The sequence below is a fragment of the Lepus europaeus genome, chromosome 13 (assembly GCF_033115175.1).
Source record: "Lepus europaeus isolate LE1 chromosome 13, mLepTim1.pri, whole genome shotgun sequence".
Lineage (NCBI taxonomy): Eukaryota > Metazoa > Chordata > Mammalia > Lagomorpha > Leporidae > Lepus > Lepus europaeus.
In genome coordinates, this window is record NC_084839.1 from 84,393,220 (window position 1) to 84,413,029 (window position 19,810).

Here is a 19,810-nt window from a genome sequence, read left to right on the forward strand (position 1 = left end):
CTGCTGTGGCCTGGAAAAGCAGTGGAGGATGGCCCAAGTCCTTGGGCCCCTGCACCCACTGGGAGACCTGGAGGAAGCTCCAGGTTCCTGGCTCAGCTCTGGCTGTTTTGGCCATTTAGGGAGTTAACCAGCGAATGGAAGACTTTCTTTCTCTTACCTTGCCTATGTAACTCTGCCTTTTAAATAAATAAATAAATCTTAAAAAAAAAAATCTGGCCAGCGCCACGGCTCAATAGGCTAATCCTCTGCCTGCGGCACCGGCACCCTGGCTTCTAGTCCCGGTCGGGGCGCCGGATACTGTCCCAGTTGCTCCTCTTCTAGTCCAGCTCTCTGCTGTGGCCTGGGAGTGCAGTGGAGGATGGCCTAGGTCGTTGGACCCTGCACCCGCATGGGAGACCAGGAGAAGCACCTGGCTCCTGGCTTCAGATCAGCGAGATGCGCCGGCCGCAGTGCCATTGGGGGGTGAACCAATGGTAAAAGGAAGACCTTTCTCTCTGTCTCTCTCTCTCTCACTGTCCACTCTGCCTGTCAAAAAAAAAAAAAATCTCCTCTGGTGATTCTCATGGGCAGCCATGGTCAGACCCTTGCTCTAGGGAACGGATCTGGTGCACAAGTCACCCCGAGGCGGGAGCAGATCCTGAGCATCCTGGCTAGAGCTTGAGCATCCACGTGTGGATGTTCCAGGTTTGTATACAGATGTCCCAGGTTTGTATACAGATGACCCAGGAGATGGGGAGGTGCAGGAGGAATTCAGGAATTCCAGGAGACAGGTTTAACTCCAGCAAAGCCAGAGACCAGATGACCTTGGACAAGCCACTGGTCTATCCAAGACTCAGTCTCCTCATCTATAAAGTGAGACAGAGAACCCCTACTTCTCCGAAGTAATAGCAGGATACTGCACATGAAACACCATGCACAGGGGCAGGTGCTTGGCCTTGTGGCTAAGATGCTGCTTGGGGAGGGGGGGACCCAGCGCTGTGGTGCAATGAGTTAAAACCCTGGTCTGCAGTACCGGCATTCCATATGGGCATTGATTTGTGTCCCAGCTGCTCCACTTCTGATCCAGCTCTCTGCTATGGCCTGGGAAAGCAGTGGAGGATGGCCCAAGTGCTTGGGGCCCTACACCCACGTAGGAGACCTTGAAGAAGCTCCTGGCTCCTAGCTTTGGATCAGCACATCTCTGGCTGTTATGGCCATTTGGAAAGTAAACCAATGGATGGAAGATCTCTCTCTCTCTCTCTCTCTCTCTCTCTCTCTCTCTCCCTCTCTCCTTGTGTGTGTGTGTGTGTGTGTCTACCCCCTCTCTGTAACTCTTTCAAATAAATAAAATAAATGCTAAAAAAAAAAAAAAAAGGATGCTGCTTGGGACAACCACACCCCATATCAGAGTGCCTGGGTTCAGGTTCCAGCTTCCTGCTAACGCACATCCTGGGAGGCAGTGGTGATGGCTCAAGTGGTTGGGTCTCTGCCTCACATGGGAACTCACTGGACTGAGTTCCCAGCTCCTGGCTTTGGCCTGGCTCAGCCCCAGCTGTTACAGGTATCTGAGGAGTGAACCAGTAGATAGGAGCTTTCTGACTTTCTCTCTGCCTCTCAAGTCAATAAAAAAAACAATTTTAAATAACTACTGTGCCCAGTACCTGGCATGCATAGACATGCAATAAATGACAATTCTTATTTCCATAACATGAAACGTCTGGACTGTCTTGTTTCAAAGGTGCAACTAGTCATGCCTGGAAAATCAGTGCCAAACATATGGAACCAATTATGCTGACTTAGACCATTCAGCCCCTTGCAGTGAAATATGCATAGATGTTGACTTAACCAAGGGCTTTCTTCTCTCACCCCCTCCACAGCTCACCAAGTGTCACACAAAGGCTCTGCCTAGGGTTGTGAAGCAGCTCTCTCCCCATCCCCCTAGGCCTGGGTTGATTCTCTCCAAGGCCCAGTGGGGCTTTTTCAAGTCCTGCAGGGTCCCCAGGTTTAACTCCCTCATCATGTTGCCCCCAGAACACATTCTCTTGCCTACCAACACCTCAATGCCTTTCACGAAAAAAAATGTGTTTTTTTTTTTTAAGGAAAAAAAGGATTTCCTTTTAAAATGTGACTATCTCTGGAGGACCAAAGCCCTTAGCAAGAATCTTTTCTAAGAGACAAAGAGCAGAGAATTCCCTCCTAAACAAAATAGGTATATCTTTCCCTATTCTTCCCATGAAGCAGGTCTAAAAATCCTGGATATTATACAAAGCTTTAAAAACCCTAAAAGAGTTAGTGTAGCAAAAATCATAAAGACCACGGCAAGCATTGGGGTGCAGAGGGTTGAGCCTCTGCTGGGGATGTGGGCTCATCTGAGTGCTGGCTTGAATCCTGGCTCCTGCACTTCCAAACCAGCTCCCCGCTAATGCATCCTAGAAGATAGCAGATGACTGTTCAAGTATTGGTCCCTGCCACCCACGTCGACAGCCCTTGGCTGTTGCGGCCACTTGGGAAGTGAATCAGCAGATAGAAGATCTCTCTCTTCTCTCCCTGTCTCTCTCCCTTTCTTTCCCTGTCTCTCTGCTTTTCAAACAGAAAAAAGAAAAAAAATTTTTAAAAAATTCTTAGAGACCAGAGAGGAAAGTGGTGTGCAGGGACCGGAAGTCACTGTTTAATGGGTGTAGGGTTTCAGTCGAAAAGAGTTCTGAAGATTGATGGTTGCACAATGTGATGAATGTTGCTGCCACCACTGAATTAACACTTAAAAATGGCTAGGAAGACAAATTACACATAGCATGTTACTACAGTTAAAAAAGCAAACAACTCTGAAGGGTGGAAAGAAGGCAGACTGGCTAGGACCTCAGGAGCCAAGAACAGTGGGGTTTTCTTTTTGCCTTATATGTCCCATACTTGGAGCTGAAGAAGCCAGCACTCATGAAACGCAACAGGCCTAGGTCTGCATGGCTAAGACGGGATGAAAGAGCTTCTCACATCCGCATCCACCCTCACCTTCCAGGCTACACTCAGGCCTGAGCTACTGAGCTGTTGACTGCAGTTCATTCTGAGGCTAATCAGGAGAAAAGTGCCAAGAGCAGGATGGGAAGCTGGGTGCTTCGGTCTGACCCAGCTCTGGCCACTGTGGCCATCTGGGGAGTGAACCAGTGGGTGGAAGACCCCCCCCCCCCAGCTCTGCCTTTCAAATAAAATAAATACATCTTATAAAGAAGAAGCAGAAGAGTTTTCATAATTTTGCTCATAAAAGAAAATCTTTGAAAAACCTAAATGCCATTAAGAGGAGAATGGATGAATAAAACTATAATATTTTCATCTATTTGCCTATGAAGATTCAATCCAGATGGATCTAGCAAACTTAAACCTAGAGGGAAGAGGCAAACTGAAGAAGAGAGCATACTATGTATACAGCATTGATAACATACACAGGACAAAGTGCTGGTAGTCTTGCTCAATACCCATCCCCTGGAGAAGGCCGTGTGGTGCAGTGGGTTAAGCCACCACGTAGGAAGCTCATATTACATATGGAAGTACCTGGGATTGAGTCCTGCCTCCACTGCCAATCCAGTTTCCTGCTAACATGCCTAGCAAGCAGCGGATTATGGGTCCAACTGGGTTCCTGTCACCCACATAGGAAACCCATGTGGAGTTCCTGGTTCCTGGCTTCAGCCTGGCCCAGCACTGGCTGTTGTGGGCATTTGGGGAGTGAACCAATGAATGGAAGATCTCTCTTTCTCTCCCTCTGTGAGTACACATGGGTTTATTTTATTATCTGTTATATTCTTTTGTCTATCCTAACATTTTGTAACAAGAGTTGAGTATAAGACATAAAGAGCAGGTAAGAAGGAAAAAATGTAATGTTCAAAAAGAAAGGTAGGGCCAGCGTTACGGTGCACGGAGCTAAGCTGCTGCCTGCAGTGCTGGCATCCAATATCAGAACACCTGAGTCCTAGGGGCTTCCCTTCCCATCCAGGTCCCTGTTAATGCACCTGAGAAAGCAGCAGTGGACGGTCCACCCACGTGGAAGACTCAGATGGAGTTCCAAGCTCCTTGGATTCGCCTTATCAGCCCTTGGCTGTTGTGACCATTTGGGGAATGAACCAACAGATGAAAGATCTCTCTCTCTCTCTCTCTCTGAAGTGCTCAGATCAGAAGTTGCACCCTCCTTCACCTGCACGTCCATTTGGCCCTGAGAGTTCTCACCTGAATCCAAGACTTGCCATCCGCCTGGGATAAACATTCCTTACTCCTACCCTCAATGTCAGGTTCAAGTACACGCCCTCCTGGAGGGTGTGAGGAAGGGCTCTGCACCGTTCCTGATGAGAGATGTGGCACAGAAGGGCCCAGAGATGCACATAGGGAGGAGCTGCACCCTTAAAAATTCAGTCTGTAGCTCCTGTGTGGGGCCTGGGCTTCTGGATTTCAAACACGCTTCCTGTATGGCACTAAAACACCATGAGTCACTCACTATCCTTCCAGTTATCTGCTTTACACGCTGCGATTTACATTACAAAATCTCTCCTAAATTTCCAAATACAAAATCGCTTCAGAATACCGAGTGAATAAACCTAAAAATGCCATTATCTGCCCCTCCGGACCCTGAAGACTCTGCCATTCTTCCTAGGGAGACAAGCCCTGCTCCATCTGCTCCAAAAAGATTTAGTCCATCCTCCTACCTCCCAGAACCCAACAGTCCCTGCTCCCAGCAGACTTCATAGGGAGAGGTCAGGCTGTATCTGGGGAGATCCAGTATTCTCAGAAACACGTCTCTGCATTTCCAGACCATTCTACTGCTGCAGGTAGAGCTGAAGAGGGTGCTGACAGGAGCCTAGACAGTCCAGGAGGCAGGTGCCAGCAACGAAGACACGTTTTTTAAGATACACTCTGCAGAGCAGGCGTTTGGACAACAGTTAAGATGCTGTCTGGGACACCTGCCTCCCATATCGGAGAGCTTTGGTTCAAGCCCTGGTTTTGCTTCCAATCTCAGCTTCCTGCTAATGCACCTGCTGGGAGGCAGCAGGTGATGACCTAAGTACTTGGGTCTCTGCCAGTCACACTGGAGAACCAGATTGAGTTCCTGCCTCTTGGCTTCAGCCTAGCCCAGCCCTGAATATATATTATAGGCATTTGGAGAGTGAACCAATGGATAAAAGATACATCTCTCTCTCTCTCTCTCTCTCTCTCTCTCTCTCTCTCTCTTTCTCTGTGTGTGTGTGTGTGTCCGCCTTTCAAATAAAGCAAAAAAAAAAAAAAAAATTAGAGTAAAAATAAAGAAACCTGCACTCCATTTCTGGGCTGATCCCAGGGTCCTCTAGACCTACCACTGTCAGGCAAAAGGGCTGGGGCTGTGTCCAGAGTCTCCTCAAGCGAAAGTTTCCCACCTCACCTCTCCCCTGCAGGTGCAATCCATTCTCTGCCCAGAGGGGGCCCCAGCATCATCTATTTCTCTCCTACTTGACACACGGGGATGGGAAGTTCTGGGAAGAGAAGGCACAACTCCCCAAGAGTCCCCGCAAGTTCACATCAAAACTGGGATGAGAACTTAACATTTTTGGACTCTCAACATGGCTGTTTTGTTAAGAAACACTAACTTTAACCAGCTCCTTTTTTCTCTTTGCTCCAAAACTTTCAAAGAACATTGTTTCCATCAACAAATCTTCCAATCACAGGCCCCAGTTGTAAAAAGGCTGAGAGGCGGTTTCACTTCCCGTGGGGAGGAGGCAGCATGCCATTCACTGTAGCAGTGGAAAATCTGCCTCCAGACCCAGGCAGCACACCAAGTCCATGAATATTTATCACCACGCTGCCAATTCAGCAAGGCCCACAGTCAGAGAAAACACTTCCAGCAAGCCTGCATCTCCGTGCTCAGATTCTCTACTAACACGGCCTGTCCTTACTTGTGAAAATGATCATTTTCAAAACCATAACGAAGCTTGTCTCCTATCGGTAGCTCCCGCAAGAAGCCCCTAAGGCTTAAAATAGCAAAACAATCCCTTTTCCAAAACAAACAAGGCTTTCCTTTGTGTATTTAATGAGAGGCAAGGCTGCAGCGAAGGCAAGCCCAAGAAGTCTAGTGTTCCTGATCGCTGAGGAACTGCAGTCCCCAAGGAGAGGCAGGCTACACCAAAAGAGATCCGGCAGAGAGCAACCTGAGATCTAAATTCTGAGGGGGGAACCCCCTGCCCTAGTGGGCTAGGCAGAGCAATAACGCTGGTTGATCAGCTCTTGCTGGAGCCATGGCTGACTCTGCAGCTGCTACGCCAGCACCTCGGAGACCAACTGGGCAATATCTAGAAGACACTGACTGTGTACAAGGAAGGGCACCTACACGCATACAAGGCACTGCCGCACGATATGAAATGGGCTCTCTCCAAGCACAAGTCTGTCAACTACAATTAGCTTTCAGTGTACAACTGCTCATGGATGATCTTGGTGCAAACAAAGCCAGGATCTGTCCGCTCGCTCCTTTTCTCTCCCTCTGCCCCCGTTTCCCACCCTACTATTCCCAAGATTCAGATGAAATCTATTTTATCACGAAGAGCAAGAAGCAAGGCTGTAGATGCAATGAGCGAGAAGGGTAAAATAAAATCCTTTGCGAGTGTTCCGACATCATCACCCTTTCCTAGTGTAAGCTTTCAAACACTGGGACCCGAACACGTGACATGGGATGTGAGACCTGAGCCTGGATCAAGGTGTAACTATTTTTTTTTTTTTTTGACAGGCAGAGTGGACAGTAAGAGAGAGACAGAGAGAAAGGTCTTCCTTTTGCCGTTGGTTCACCCTCCAATGGCCGCTGTAGTAGTGCGCTGCGGCCGGCGCACCGCGCTGATCCGATGGCAGGAGCCAGTTGCGTATCCTGGTCTCCCATGGGGTGCAGGGCCCAAGCACTTGGGCCATCCTCCACTGCACTCCCTGGCCACAGCAGAGAGCTGGCCTGGAAGAGGGGCAACCGGGACAGGATCGGTGCCCCGACCGGGACTAGAACCCGGTGTGCCGGCGCCGCAAGGCGGAGGATTAGCCTAGTGAGCCGCGGCGCCGGCCGAGGTATAACTATTTTTAATTAGGCCTCCATCTTGTAACTTGGGCCTGACCAGGCCCTGAACCCTAAGCCAAAAGTTCCTAAAAAGTAAATAAATAAACTCCCCTTGCAATAAACTCTCCTAGCAACAGCCGATTAGCAGATAACAGAGAAATATCTAGAGTCCCTGGTGTCTTCTCAAGGCAGATAAGGTGATTGATAGCTACCCGAGACCCTGCAGTTCGGCACGTACACCCCAGCAGCTCGGACCCTATGCTTCGGCCAATCAATTCAAAAGGCATCAACCCCAAAGCCATCCCACCACCTTTAGTAGGTCCGTTCCCGCCACTGGATGCACTAATCAATTCTAGGAGATGTCCTTTGAATTTCCCGCGGGATGAGATAATTTGCTAAATGGTACCATGATGTATAGAATGTCTCTGAAAACCCTATAAAAACCCTGTTAACTGAAGGGTTGGGGCTCTCAATTCAGACCCACTGTGTCGGTGTTGATTGAGAGACCAGGCCGGACCTGTAATAAAACTCCCATGTGCTTTACAGCGGTATCGGCTCCTTGGTGGTCTTCGGGGACGACTGAACTGGGCATAACAGGGACACGGATACAACAGCTCAGGGCTTCTCCTGAGCCCTGGTCCCGGGACCCTGCTGCCTACAGAGGCCCAAGGTTGCAATAATGCTGCTTCAGGAGAGAAGGTGCTGTCGGGGTGTCACAAAATTTGGGAAGCCCCGGGCCCTTGCCGTGGCTGAGAACCCCCACTCCTCCCCATTAAGCAGACCCGGCTCACACAGAGAAAACTAAAACAGGGAGGAAAAAGTGCTTGAGTCCACAAATGCTCAGTGTTCTTACTCCTGAAGTGGGGATGGGGGCTGAGCCTATTGGAATCCTCCTATGAGAGCTTTCAGTTTGTTAGCTGGAGGCAGCAGGATAGGAACAAGGAAGGAGGAAGAGAAAGAACAGGTTTGCCTCTGGTCAGGGATTAACAAATACCCAGAGAGAGAGAGAGAGAGAGAGAGGGTCAGCAGTGCCCCTGGGGCACCTGAGGGCATGGCCTGCACCAGCTAAAAGCCTGGATGCCAGAAGTGCCCTCGGACTCCTTGCCGGTTCCACTTCCTACAGAACCATCCTGCACACACACACGTGCACAACACACACATTCACACCTGCACTTTGCTCTAAGAATCCTGGCTTCATGCGGTCTCCGAAAAGCCCACTGCTGGAAAACTCGGTTTGAGGTGGTCAAGAGGCAAATGGACCTAAAAAACCAACACCAAAAAAAAAAAAAAAAAAAAAAAACAGAGCAAAACAAACACCACACCCACTTTGGAGTGGAGTTTTGTGGGAGAGCCGGGCAGGAACTGGCCTTCGTTTTTATGCCTTCCTGAGGGGAACAGGACAGGAAGTTATTCCTGAGCTGTGTCAAGCCTGAACTCAACGTGCACGGTTGGGGGTGCGAGGTAGGAGGGGAGAGACGCCCCCCCCTCCCCCCGGCAGTGGCTTGCCCCATGGTAGGTTTTGGTACATAATTTCTAGAAAATAAAATCTCAAAGAATTGCAGCAAGGACTTTAGCACTGGAAGGGGGGGTGGGAGGGGTACCCTGCCTCCCCTTCCCCAAAGCACAATGAACAATGGAGGGTGGACCACAGTTCTGTCCTCTTATTTCAGGGAGTAATTCAGGACACACTTCAGTGAGACAAGGGCCCTTCCCCCAGCACCTTTTGTCCAGGAGAAACAATTACCACAATGACCTCGAAATGTGACTAATATCGTGGAATCCCACTGCACCCAAAGAGGCGAGAGATCCTGAGAGTTAGTCCAGCCTCTTGCAGGCCCCAGACACTGCTAACTATCCCAAGAGGCTCACCGGGTGAACCTTCTTCTTCAGTTTTCACCATGATTAACCCTCTGCTGAGCTGCATACCAACCCAGAGGCATGGGTTCTGAGTTAAGATGAAAGTGACCATGCACCAAAGTCAAGGCATTCAAGGCAACCTGCTTCCAGACAGGAGCTGTGAAAACTGTGTTTCTGACATGAAAACTGGCTTTGGATATTTTTTTTTCCCAAGCTGAAGTAGTTAGAGTATAAAATATGTTTGGGGTTCAGACAGTCTGAAAACTTAATCTTCTTTCTTTTAATTTCCTAACTTCTCCATAAATGAGATCACTTTGGGACCACTGAGAAGGTAAAGATTGTTTTCTATCAGCTAAGTCCCACACTGCTGTTTCTGGAAAAGCCAGGAGGAAGAAAGAAGGGGGAGAAGCACCAGATCAAACACGGGTATCCACGGAGTGCCTCCGTGGGCTGTGCACCTTGCTAGCCAAGAACAAGACCAGGCCCCTGGAGGAAGGATGTGGAACTCTGGTTAGGGGTGCCATGGGTAAAAGCCCCTCAAAGGAAACATCTGAGCTGAAACTCAAGGATGAGAAGGAGCCGGCCAGGAAACAGTGATTGCACAGGCCATTCGACTGCTAGGAAGAAGGCGCAGGTGACTGAGCACAGAGAACAAGTGGGATGGACTGGAAATGAGTCAAAGAGGGAGGGGAGGGGCCTGGGAGTCTTGGAAAACTCTGGTAAGGAGTGGGAAGCCTTGGGAGGGTTTTCAGAGGACAACGCAATCAGACCCGTCACAATCTGCTTTGGGCTGCTGTGTGGGAAGTGGCCTGGGGCACCCGTGTGCTGAAGGTCCCCACTCAGCCCGTCCACCTGGCAGAATGGACCCAATTCATGGGTATCGAAAGAGTCAACAGCTTTATTGCCAGCACTGACTGGTCACTCAGAGGCCCTTTGTCCAGGGTCAGCTACAAACTGCTTCAGTTTGCTAAAAAAAAAAAAAAAAAAAAAAAAAAGTGTTCCCCTCAGCTTAACTCTTTAAAATAACTCCTTAAAATAACTCTAAAACTTCGTTATGGGGCCAGCACTGTGGCGTAGCGGGTAAAGCCACCGTCTGCAGTGCTGGCATCCCATATGGGCACGGGTTTGAGTCCTGGCTGCTCCACTTCCGATCCAGCTCTCTGCTATGGCCTGGGAAAGCAGTAGAAGAGGGCCCAAGTTCTTCGGCTGCTGCACCCACATGGGAGACCCGGAAGAAGTTCCTGGCTCCTGGCTTTGGAACAATGCAGCTCCAGCCGTTGCAACCAACTGGGGAGTGAACCAGTGGATGGAATACCTCTCTCTGTCTCTCTCTTTGCCTCTCCTCTCTGTAACTCTGACTTTCAAATAAATAAATAAATATTTTAAAACAACTTCATTATTTGCTAAAATATGCCCTACTGACTTCCAAAAATCATTTGAGGCCATTGTTATAAAGTCCACAAGAAAAAGGACAACCTAAAAGTTCTCCCTGGGGAAATGCTTACACTATGTTGGAACACACATTAACTGTATCGGTTTGGGAGAGAAATGTTAACATTAAAACATTTTAAAAGCCGGGTCTGGTTGGCTCAGTGGGTTGAGTTTAGCTGCACACACGGGTTGGTCATGAGCTACTCACTCTTAAGGCCTTCACTTAACATCCAGATGTCCCTCCTCCACCTCCTTTTTGCTGCTCAATGGCGCCCCCATCAGAGACAGAGCAGAAAGCCTTGAAATTCCAGCCGCGGCAGTTCACTGCCTCCCAGCTTAGTGCCAGTGTGCAGGGGTTAGGGGCGTGTTCCCCGGTTACAGCAATGCCAGCACTGTTGTTATTTAACCATTCCTCTACAGCCTAGGCTCTACACACAGTCACACGCTGTCTGTGCCCCCTCTCTGGCCAGCCCTGCACTTAGACCCACGACATACATGATGAAAACCTTACAACTCAATGAAGACTCTAACTTTTTAGAGTTATTTTAGACTCTAACTACTTAGGGTCATTTTTAGCCACTTCCTCCAGGACTCTCACTTCTAATGCTGCCAATGAGAATGCCATTCTTTCAGCTTTTTACAAGGCAAGAGGGAACACTCACTGGCGGACAGCTCACAGGTAAACTTCATGATAAAAAAGCGAAAGGAAGAAGGAAAATTGGGGAAACTTTTCCTTCTTCCTGCTGAGTGGACCTCATAAGGTTTTTCATGATCACAGGACTACGGCTGGTTGTCATCTACAAAAGTTCTTTACTGCAGCTTTAAAAAAAAAAAAACAAACTAGAGAATGAAGACGTGCAATTTTTAAACATCCTTCACCGACACGATTGTTCTCATTCCTTGTCCGCTAATTTTTCAGCACATGAGTGGCAGCGAAAACTAACAGCTTTGCAGCAGATTTATAAAAAATGGACCTGGCAGGAATGCTGAGGAATTTCTGAGGGTTTGGAGGGAGGGAGGGAGGGAGGGAGGGAGGGGGAGAACAGAGCCGCTTTAGTTCTTTGCTTGGTTTTGGCTCCTGATGCTTGTTGCAAATTGTTATGTTGCCCCCAATTACAAACTGTTTATGTAATTTACGTGACTTATTATGTAATTTAATGTGCAAAAGACCTTGTATTGTTTAGAACTTTTTCATTTGAACAAATGAGTTTACAAAGGAAAAAAAATTCAAAGGGTAAAAAAAATCTAAATTGCATTAGTACCAACTGAATTTTCCAGGTATTCTTACAAAACATCTATGAATGCAATAGGTGGAAGCTACTTAACCACATTCGTGGGCAAAAGAGACAAAAGCCCCATTCTGGGTGCCAACAGAAACCTGTCAGGAGCACTTGGGATGTGTTTCTTTACCATTCCTTCTTCCCATTGCTTTTCCTGTGGGGGAAAGTTTCCAGCAAGTTCCCCCCAGCTTCCCCAAGAAGCGCTCCGACTTGAACTCTGCGGATCACCCACGCTGCCAACAAGCTGTGGGTGCGAAAGGTCCCCGCCTTCGCCGCCGCCGCTGGTCAGTCCGGATCTCAGACTGAAGCGCCTGTGACGACCCGCGGCGGCTCGCGGTGCACCTAGACGCTGCCCAAGCACATTAGGTTCTGCTCCGCCGCGACAGGGGCGAGAAGAATGCGCCCCTTTTCCGGGCCCCCACACTCCCAGCGTGCCTCTGCAGAGGGGGCCACCGCTGTCCTGCGCGGCCAGCCCTGGCGGACCCGCAGCTCCAGCCCCCCGCCCCCAACACACACACACCGGAGACCCGCGTAGAGCGCCCCAAACTCCAGGCGCAACTGCACTGCGCGGTCTCGGGCAAAGTTCTGATTGCGGACCAGACCCCGCCACCTCCTCGGCTCTCCACAGCCGAAAAGTGCTGGACGTGGGCGCGCCAGGCCGAGCTCGATTTCTCCACCGAGGAGAAGGGGAGCCCTACGGCGCCCGCCGGAACGCGCGCCCAAGATCCAGCCTGGGTGCCCTCGCGACACTCGCCGGAGGGGCCGCGGGCAGCGATGGCGTGGGCTCCCCAGCGCCTCACTCCCTCGCACCGTTGCGGGGCGGGGATGTTTGCAAAGTCGCCCAGCAGCTCGGTGCGCTCCACGAGCTCCCAGCCGCGAGCCCCCGGCCCCCGGCCCCGGGTCTGCGAGCTCACCTTCTCTCCAGAGCGCGCGGAGAAAGAGCCCCAGGAATAGCGGCAGCGGCGCCAGCCCCATCCTGGCGCCGCGATCTGGAAACTCCGTCCAGATCGACGGACAGACTGACGTCCCGAACCTGCCCGGTAGCCGGCCCAACGCGCCAGCCCAACGGCCCGGGTAAGCAGGCGCCGGAGTGGCCGCGCCAAGCCGCCGGCTGGAGGCGCCGGGGGGGGGGGCTGGAAGGGGCGGGCCAGGGGCAGGGGCCGGGCGGACCCGAGCAGGTTGGGGCGGGGAGGGGGCGGGGAGGCGGACACGGAGGGAGGGGAAGGAAACGGCTGGAGCTGGAGTGGGGCGGGCCGGGGCGGGCCGGGGGCCGAGCCCGGGTTAAGCGAAGGTTACTGGAGGTTGCGCGCTGGGAGTGCGGGCGCCGCGGGGAAGGCGGTAGTGGGGGGCGCTGGAGAGCAGGGGAGGGGCCGACTGCCTGACGGTCCTACCGGGGGTGGGGGGCGGTGCAGGGAGCAGGGGAGGGGAGAGAGAGTCGAGAGGAGAGGGAGCGGGAGAGAGGTAAAGGGGAGGGAGGCTTGTGGTGGAGTGAGGGGAGCAGAGACAGTGGACGGGACTGGAGGCGGCCCCCAGAATCCCTTGACTGTCCGGCGATTTAGGGGCCGCGGCACCCCCGCAATCCCTGCTGTGAGGGCGCGCAAAACCCAGGCAGCAACGCTGCGGGCTGCGTACCGGTTGCACTGCTCTCCCGCGGAGCGCCTCCCGGGAGCGGCAGAGGGTGCGCCGGCCCTGGCGTCGAGGGTCTCCTGGGGAAGGGTGAGAGGTAGCGAGGGGACCTCACGCAAGGAGCAGATGCGGAGCAGGCTCTGCTGGGGGCCCGCCAGAGGGTGGAGGGGCGCAGGGAGCAGCGGCAGAGACAGCGAATCCCAAGGGAAATGTGAGCCACGTTTACCAATGGGACAACTTCCACTCCTGCTTTCTTAATGGAACTCTTGTTAGAACGGATGCGTTTGACTTCGTTCCTTGGACCACATGAGCCAGCTCCTGTCACTCCTCTGCTGTAGACTCTCCAGACGCGTGGGGCTCCGGCTTTCTCTGCCAAGGGCCAGAGCCCTGCCGGTGGCCTCCAGGGTCCCACGTGACCTGGTCTCCATCTGCCCTGCTCCCTTGTCAGGCAGTCCCCTGACCTCCAGGTGGGTCGGGATGGACTAGGGTTATACATTACACCGAGAGCAGAAGCAAAGTCAGCGTGGTGTCAGCGCCTTGCCTCCCTAGTCCCACAGGATGGCACCAGCCCACAGGGGCCAGATGCACAGATTCCAGGAGCAGCGAGGCCCTCTGCTGCCCAGCAGCGCACTTGAAACTACAGCCAGCCAGTTTGAGAGACTTCTCCGGAGCCTGAAGCTGTGTCCTTAGGAGGAGGAAGGGGAGGGAGTGCAGGGCGAGATGGAGGAAAGGAGGGGGCAGTCCTGTGTTTAGGGGCAGCAAGCAGGTTAGGTATCTGCCCGGCATACCATAGGAGCACCAGTTCCAGTTCCGCTGCTCCACTTCGGATCCAGCTCCCTGCCAATGCACCTGGGAAACCAGAGAAGATGGCCCAAGTGCTTGGGTCCCTGCCATCCACGTGGGAGACCTGGATGCAGCTCCTGGCTCTTGACTTTGGCCTGGCCTAGCCCCAGCTGTTGTGGCCATCTGGGGCGTGAACCAGTGGATGGAAGATCTCTCTCTCTCTCTCTCTCTCTCTCTCTCTCTGTGTGTGTGTGTGTGAATCTCTCTCTGTATAACTCTTTCAAATAAAAAATATCAAAAATAAAAAGTGCCGTGCTTCGTGATAGGGGAGGGAGGGGCTGTGGCAGTCTACCCTACAGCAGGAGTATGGGACTGCCTCCCAGTGGCTCCTCACCAGGTTCCCATACCGCTGCTCCAGGAGGAATCACAAGGCAACAGCTAAGATTTGGGTCAGACGATGGTCAGGCCTTGCCTGCACAGCCTGTGTACAGATGAGGAAGCCTGCTGGGGCTTTTCAGCAGAGCCGTTCAATGCTTCCCTTGCTTTGTGCACACACACCTCCAGCACCCTTTCACACTGGGCCTTACATTGACTGCTCCTTCTGCATGAATGCTCTTTCCCCAGACATACACCTTCCTGGTTAGTTTTCCTTCTTCAAGTCTCTGCTCAAATCGTGCTGGCTCAAAGGCCTGCCTTATGCAATACGCTTTTAGTTACCTGTTGCTGTGTGGGAGCAAAACACCAGCCATTCTGTTAGATTCCCGGATGCTGTGATCAGAGATTTGGGTGGAGCACAGGGTAGATCAGTTGTCTCTCTGTGTTTTTAGGCTCAAGTAGCTGTGGCCTAGAATTCTTGAAAGCAAGGGCCAACAAACTACAAGCTATGAGCCTACTGCCTGGCTTTGCATGGAAATATTAGCGGAACACAGCTGTTCAGGTTTGCATTGTCTATGACTACTTTGTGCTGTAACAGTAGCACTGAGAAGTTGTGACACAGACACCTTGGCCAACTTCTGATCTAAAGGCTCAAGCACTCACATGGGTGCCGCCCACAAGGAGGGGACTTGGGGACTGGGGCTGCAGACCAGAACGTCTAAACAAGACTTCTCCATGGCAGCCTCGGCTTCATGGAAGTCACGCGTGGCAGCTCAGGGCTCCAGGAGTTAGCATTCCAGTGAGCAAGATGACATGGCCCATAGGTTGCGTAGATCCACCTCACCCTTCTCCCTGTCTCCCTCTCTTAAAGATTTCCTTTATTTGAAAGGCTGAATGACAGAGGAGAGAGAGACAGAGGAAGCCACCGGTTCACTCCCCAAATGGCTGCACTGATATGGGATGCCAGGGTTGAAGGCAGTGGCTTCACCAGATGTGTCACAATGCCAGCCCCTAACCCTACTCTCTTGATGGAAGCCATCACGACCCTACCCTCAGGAAGGAGAACCCTATACCCCAATCTTTTGATGATAGAAGTGTAAAGAATTTGTAGCCATGTTTTAAAACGTCTACTAGTGCCAAAACCTAGCTATAATGTGGGTCTATACTATGCATTTTTTTTTTTTTGACAGGCAGAGTGGACAGTGAGAGAGAGACAGAGAGAAAGGTCTTCCTTTTGCCGTTGGTTCACCCTCCAATGGCCGCCGCGGTAGCGCGCTGCGGCCGGCGCACCGCGCTGATCCGATGGCAGGAGCCAGGTGCTTATCCTGGTCTCCCATGGGGTGCAGGGCCCAAGCACTTGGGCCATCCTCCACTGCACTCCCTGGCCACAGCAGAGAGCTGGCCTGGAAGAGGGGCAACCGGGACAGGATCGGTGCCCCGACCGGGACTAGAACCCGGTGTGCCAGCGCCGCAAGGCGGAGGATTAGCCTGTTGAGCCACGGCGCCAGCTATACTATGCATTTTGTGCAAGCCCTGTACCCAGAGGACATTGCAATTGTTCTAATTATTCAGATGATCAAAACATGTGATGGGAAACGCGAGGCTAAAAACACCAGACCCTATATTACACTATGATTCCTGTGCCTCGAGGACCTCTGCCCAAAGACGACGTTTGTGCAACTTCACCAGGACAACACTCACCTGGAACCCACATTGTAGGGCCCTCCCTGCTTCCTGGATCAGCTTAGACTTTGTGTGCTACAAGTTAAAGCCTGTCTCAGTCTGTTTCCTGTTGCTTTCACTGAATACCACAGATTAATTTATAAGGAATAAAAGAAGTGTGCAGCTCATGGGTCTAAAGGCCTGGAGGTCAAGGTCAGGCAGCTCCAATGAGGAAAGTCCTTGCTGGTGGGGATTCTGCATAGAACCAAAGCAGCGCAGGGCACCATCTCTCTTGCTTTTTTGTACAAAGCCACAGTCCCGTTGCATCTGGGCACCACCTGTATGGCCTCATTTGACCTCAGTTACCTCCCAGTGTTCCCAGCTTCAAATCCCATCGTCTGGTTAGCTTTCCTCCCTCTTCATACCTCACAATGGGGCTGAAATCCCAACACAAGTTTTGGTGAGGACATTTGACTCATTGCAGAACCTCTACATTCAGACATGGGGTTGGCCTACGACACTCTGTGAGTGACTGTGTGATAAGAAATGTCCTCATCCTAGTTCCAGTGCCAGAGAGCCATTCGTTCATTTACCGTTGTGCAGAGATGGACTAAAGCACCTGCTCCACTCCAGGTATAGAGCAATACTGAGGGAGCCTCTATCTCACAGACCCTAGCGCCAGTCAAGGTCTGGGCCACTCTGGCTGTCACCTCCAGCCATCCTCCTCACAGTCCTCATGAGCCTGGTTTTCCTTTGGTGCACCATGCCTCCCACACACAATTCCTGCCTGTCCCTGTGCCTGGAGGGGACAGTGTGTTTCTCTTCTCTAAGGTCTCTGGCTTTGAATCTTAGGTCATCAGACTGTGTCAGCCTTGCGTGTGGCAGCCAGATGGGTCCACTGCTCTTATTCCCCGAAGATTCCACAAACTGCATCATGGTCATTCCCTTCATTTAAGAAAAGATTTGCTGGGGCCAGCACTTCGGCACAGCAGGTCAATCCTCTGTCTGCAGCGCCGGCATCCCATATGGGCGCCGGTTTGCATCCCAGCTGCTCCTCCTCTTCTGATCCAGCTCTCTGCTGTGGCCTAGGAGAGCAGTGGAAAATGGCTCAAGCCCCTGCACTTGCATGGGAGACCCAGAAGAAACCCCTGGCTCCTGGCTTAGGATTGGCCTAGCTCTGGCTGTTGTGGCCATTTGGGGATTGAACCAATGGATGGAAGACCTTTCTTTCTGTCTCTCCCTCTCACTTTCTGTAACTCCACCTCTCAAATAAATAATTAAAAAAATTAAAGATAAGTAAATAAAAAAGATTTATTATTTATGTGAAAGGCAGGCAGAGAGAGAGAGAGAGAGGGAGGAAGAAAGAGAGATCACCTATCAGCTAGCTTACTTCCTGAATGAGGGCAACAGCCAGTGCGGGGCCATGTCAAAGCCAAGAGCCTGGAACTCCATCCAGGTCTCCCAGGTGGGTGACAGGGGCCCAAGCACTTGGGCAATTCTCTATTGCTTTCCCAAGCACATTAGTAGGGAGCAGGATTGGAAGTGGAGCAGCTGGGACTCAAACTGGTACTGATACGGGATGCTGGCATCTCAGGCAGCGGCTTATTCACTGAACCATGACACTGCCTTTGTACCATCCAAGCTATGGTTCGTGGTGGTTTCCATACATACAGATGATGTGCCACCACCACAGATTCTATGCCTTTGACTTCTTGTCCTCCAGTCAGTGTGCCGAGCAACATGTTGGGAATCTAAGTGCCAGGTTCTTGAAGTTTGCTGAAGAACTGGGATGATACCAATAAGACAGACATCTCAGAATGCTGAAAGTCCTAAGAGAATTAGAAGCATCTTACAGGTTTTTGGATAATGTCAACGGTTCATGGAAGACACTCCATCCAATGCACAGAACATATCAGGAGTATAAGTGGATAGCTCTCGGTAGACCATGTTGTGGGTTCTATAATCCATTTGGAATACTGAGTTGAACACAAGTGTACATCTGTGGTTGTATAACTGTTATCAGGCTGCTAAACAGGGCTGCATTACTAAAAGAGACTAAATTTACTAAAATTTATAGTTTGTTACAGAAAAGGATACAACATAGCAAGTAGCAGCAAAATAGGAAGGTGCATCATGGGGTAGGGGTTTGCAATAGCAGCTAAGGTGCCACCCAGGACACCAGCATCCCATACCAGAGTGCCTGGGTTCAAGTCTTGGTTCTGCTCCAGACTCCAGCTTATACAGACATGGAAGGCAGCAGGTGGTGGAGCCCTGCTACCCTCATGGGGGACATGGGTTGGGCTCCCTGCTCCTGGCTTCAGTCTGGCCCAGCTTCGGCTGCTGAAAAAAAATTTTTTTTTGACAGGCAGAGTTAGACAGTGAGAGAGAGAGAGAGAGAGAGAGAGAGAGAGAGAGAAAAGTCTTACTTCTGTTGGTTCACCCCCCAAATGGCCGCCACAGCCGGTGCGCTGTACTGACCCGAAGCCAGGAGCCAGGTGCTTCCTCCTGGTCTCCCATGCGGGTGCAGGGCCCAAACACTTGGGCCATCCTCCACTGCCTTCCCGGGCCACAGCAGAGAGCTGGACTGGAAAAGGAGCAACCGGTACAGAATCCGGCCCCCCAACCGGGACTAGAACCCAGTGTGCCAGCGCTGCAGGCGGAGGATTAGCCTAATGAGCTGCGGTACCAGCCTGCTCTAAATATTTGGGGAGAGAACCATTAGGTAGGAAATCAATCTCTCTCTTTCCCTTGTCTCTCTGCCTTTCAAAGAAATAAACTAATTTTTAAAAGAATGTACATTACAACCAAAAGAGTCCTTTTTCCTCCTTTCCATATAGAACGCAACCACAGGGCCAGCGTTGTGGTGCAGTGGGTTAAGCCCTCACCTGTGACGGTTGTTACCAGCATGCCATTTGAGTGCAGGTTGGAGTCTCAGCTGTTCTGCTTCTGGTCCAGCTCCCTGTTAATGCGCCTGGGAAAGCAATAGAAGATGGCCCAAGTGCTTGGTCCCCTGCTACCTGCATCGGAGACCCAGATGGAGTTCCTGGCTTCTGGCTTTGATCTGGCACAGCCCTGACCATAACAGTCATTTCAGGAGTAAATTGACAGATGAAAAATCTCTTTCTCTCCGATCTCACTCTGTCTTTTAAGTAAATAAAGTAAATATAAAAAATGTCACCAGATGTACTTTCTTTCGTGGATCAGGAATGATCATTGTGTTCACAGAACACCTCAGGACCAGGGAGCTCAAAATGGAGGATTTTTATGTTTTGCTGCTCACCTAGGCATACTCCTCAGGCATAACCAGCCCCAGCAGTAATCTTCTTGGGGGTGGGGGGGGTGGTCTCACAGGGACCAGGTGCAAATCATCCATCTCACTATGTTCAGTAAATGACGACAAGCTGGGAAAATTCTCCCTGAACCCCCTTGGGCCCTCAATTAAAATGCAACATTTTTAATCAGTATGCCTCATGCCCTTGGTCCAAGGTCAGTGCTAGGCAGGAGGAACTTTAGCAAAACAGCTCAGCCTAATTCCAGGCTGGTTAGAATTATCTCCCATAGCACAATAGCTTTTGTAGTTGTTGCAAAATGAAATGGTAAAAGTAAAAGACTCCATTCAGCACTCATAAACATGATAGTGTCCTTCCTCTTGCAAATTACTTTTCCTTTTGGACTCTCTTTCAAGATAATCCACCCAATAAGTTGAAAACAGTAATGAGAGGAAAATGATCTAGTTCGTAACCCATTGGAAATACAAGGGTGCTAGGGTTTCGAT

General features: G+C 51.1%; 1 protein-coding gene across 1 annotated transcript in view; it reads right to left on the minus strand.

Moving 5' to 3' along the window:
• Positions 1-12,672, minus strand: part of MERTK (MER proto-oncogene, tyrosine kinase) — a 117,079-nt gene extending 104,407 nt beyond the window's left edge. The window contains exon 1 of the mRNA XM_062209848.1: positions 12,504-12,672. Within this exon, the coding sequence (XP_062065832.1) occupies positions 12,504-12,564 (61 nt within the window). The 5' untranslated portion in view covers positions 12,565-12,672. The remainder of the gene's footprint in view (positions 1-12,503) is intronic.
• Positions 12,673-19,810: the final 7,138 nt, after the last annotated feature.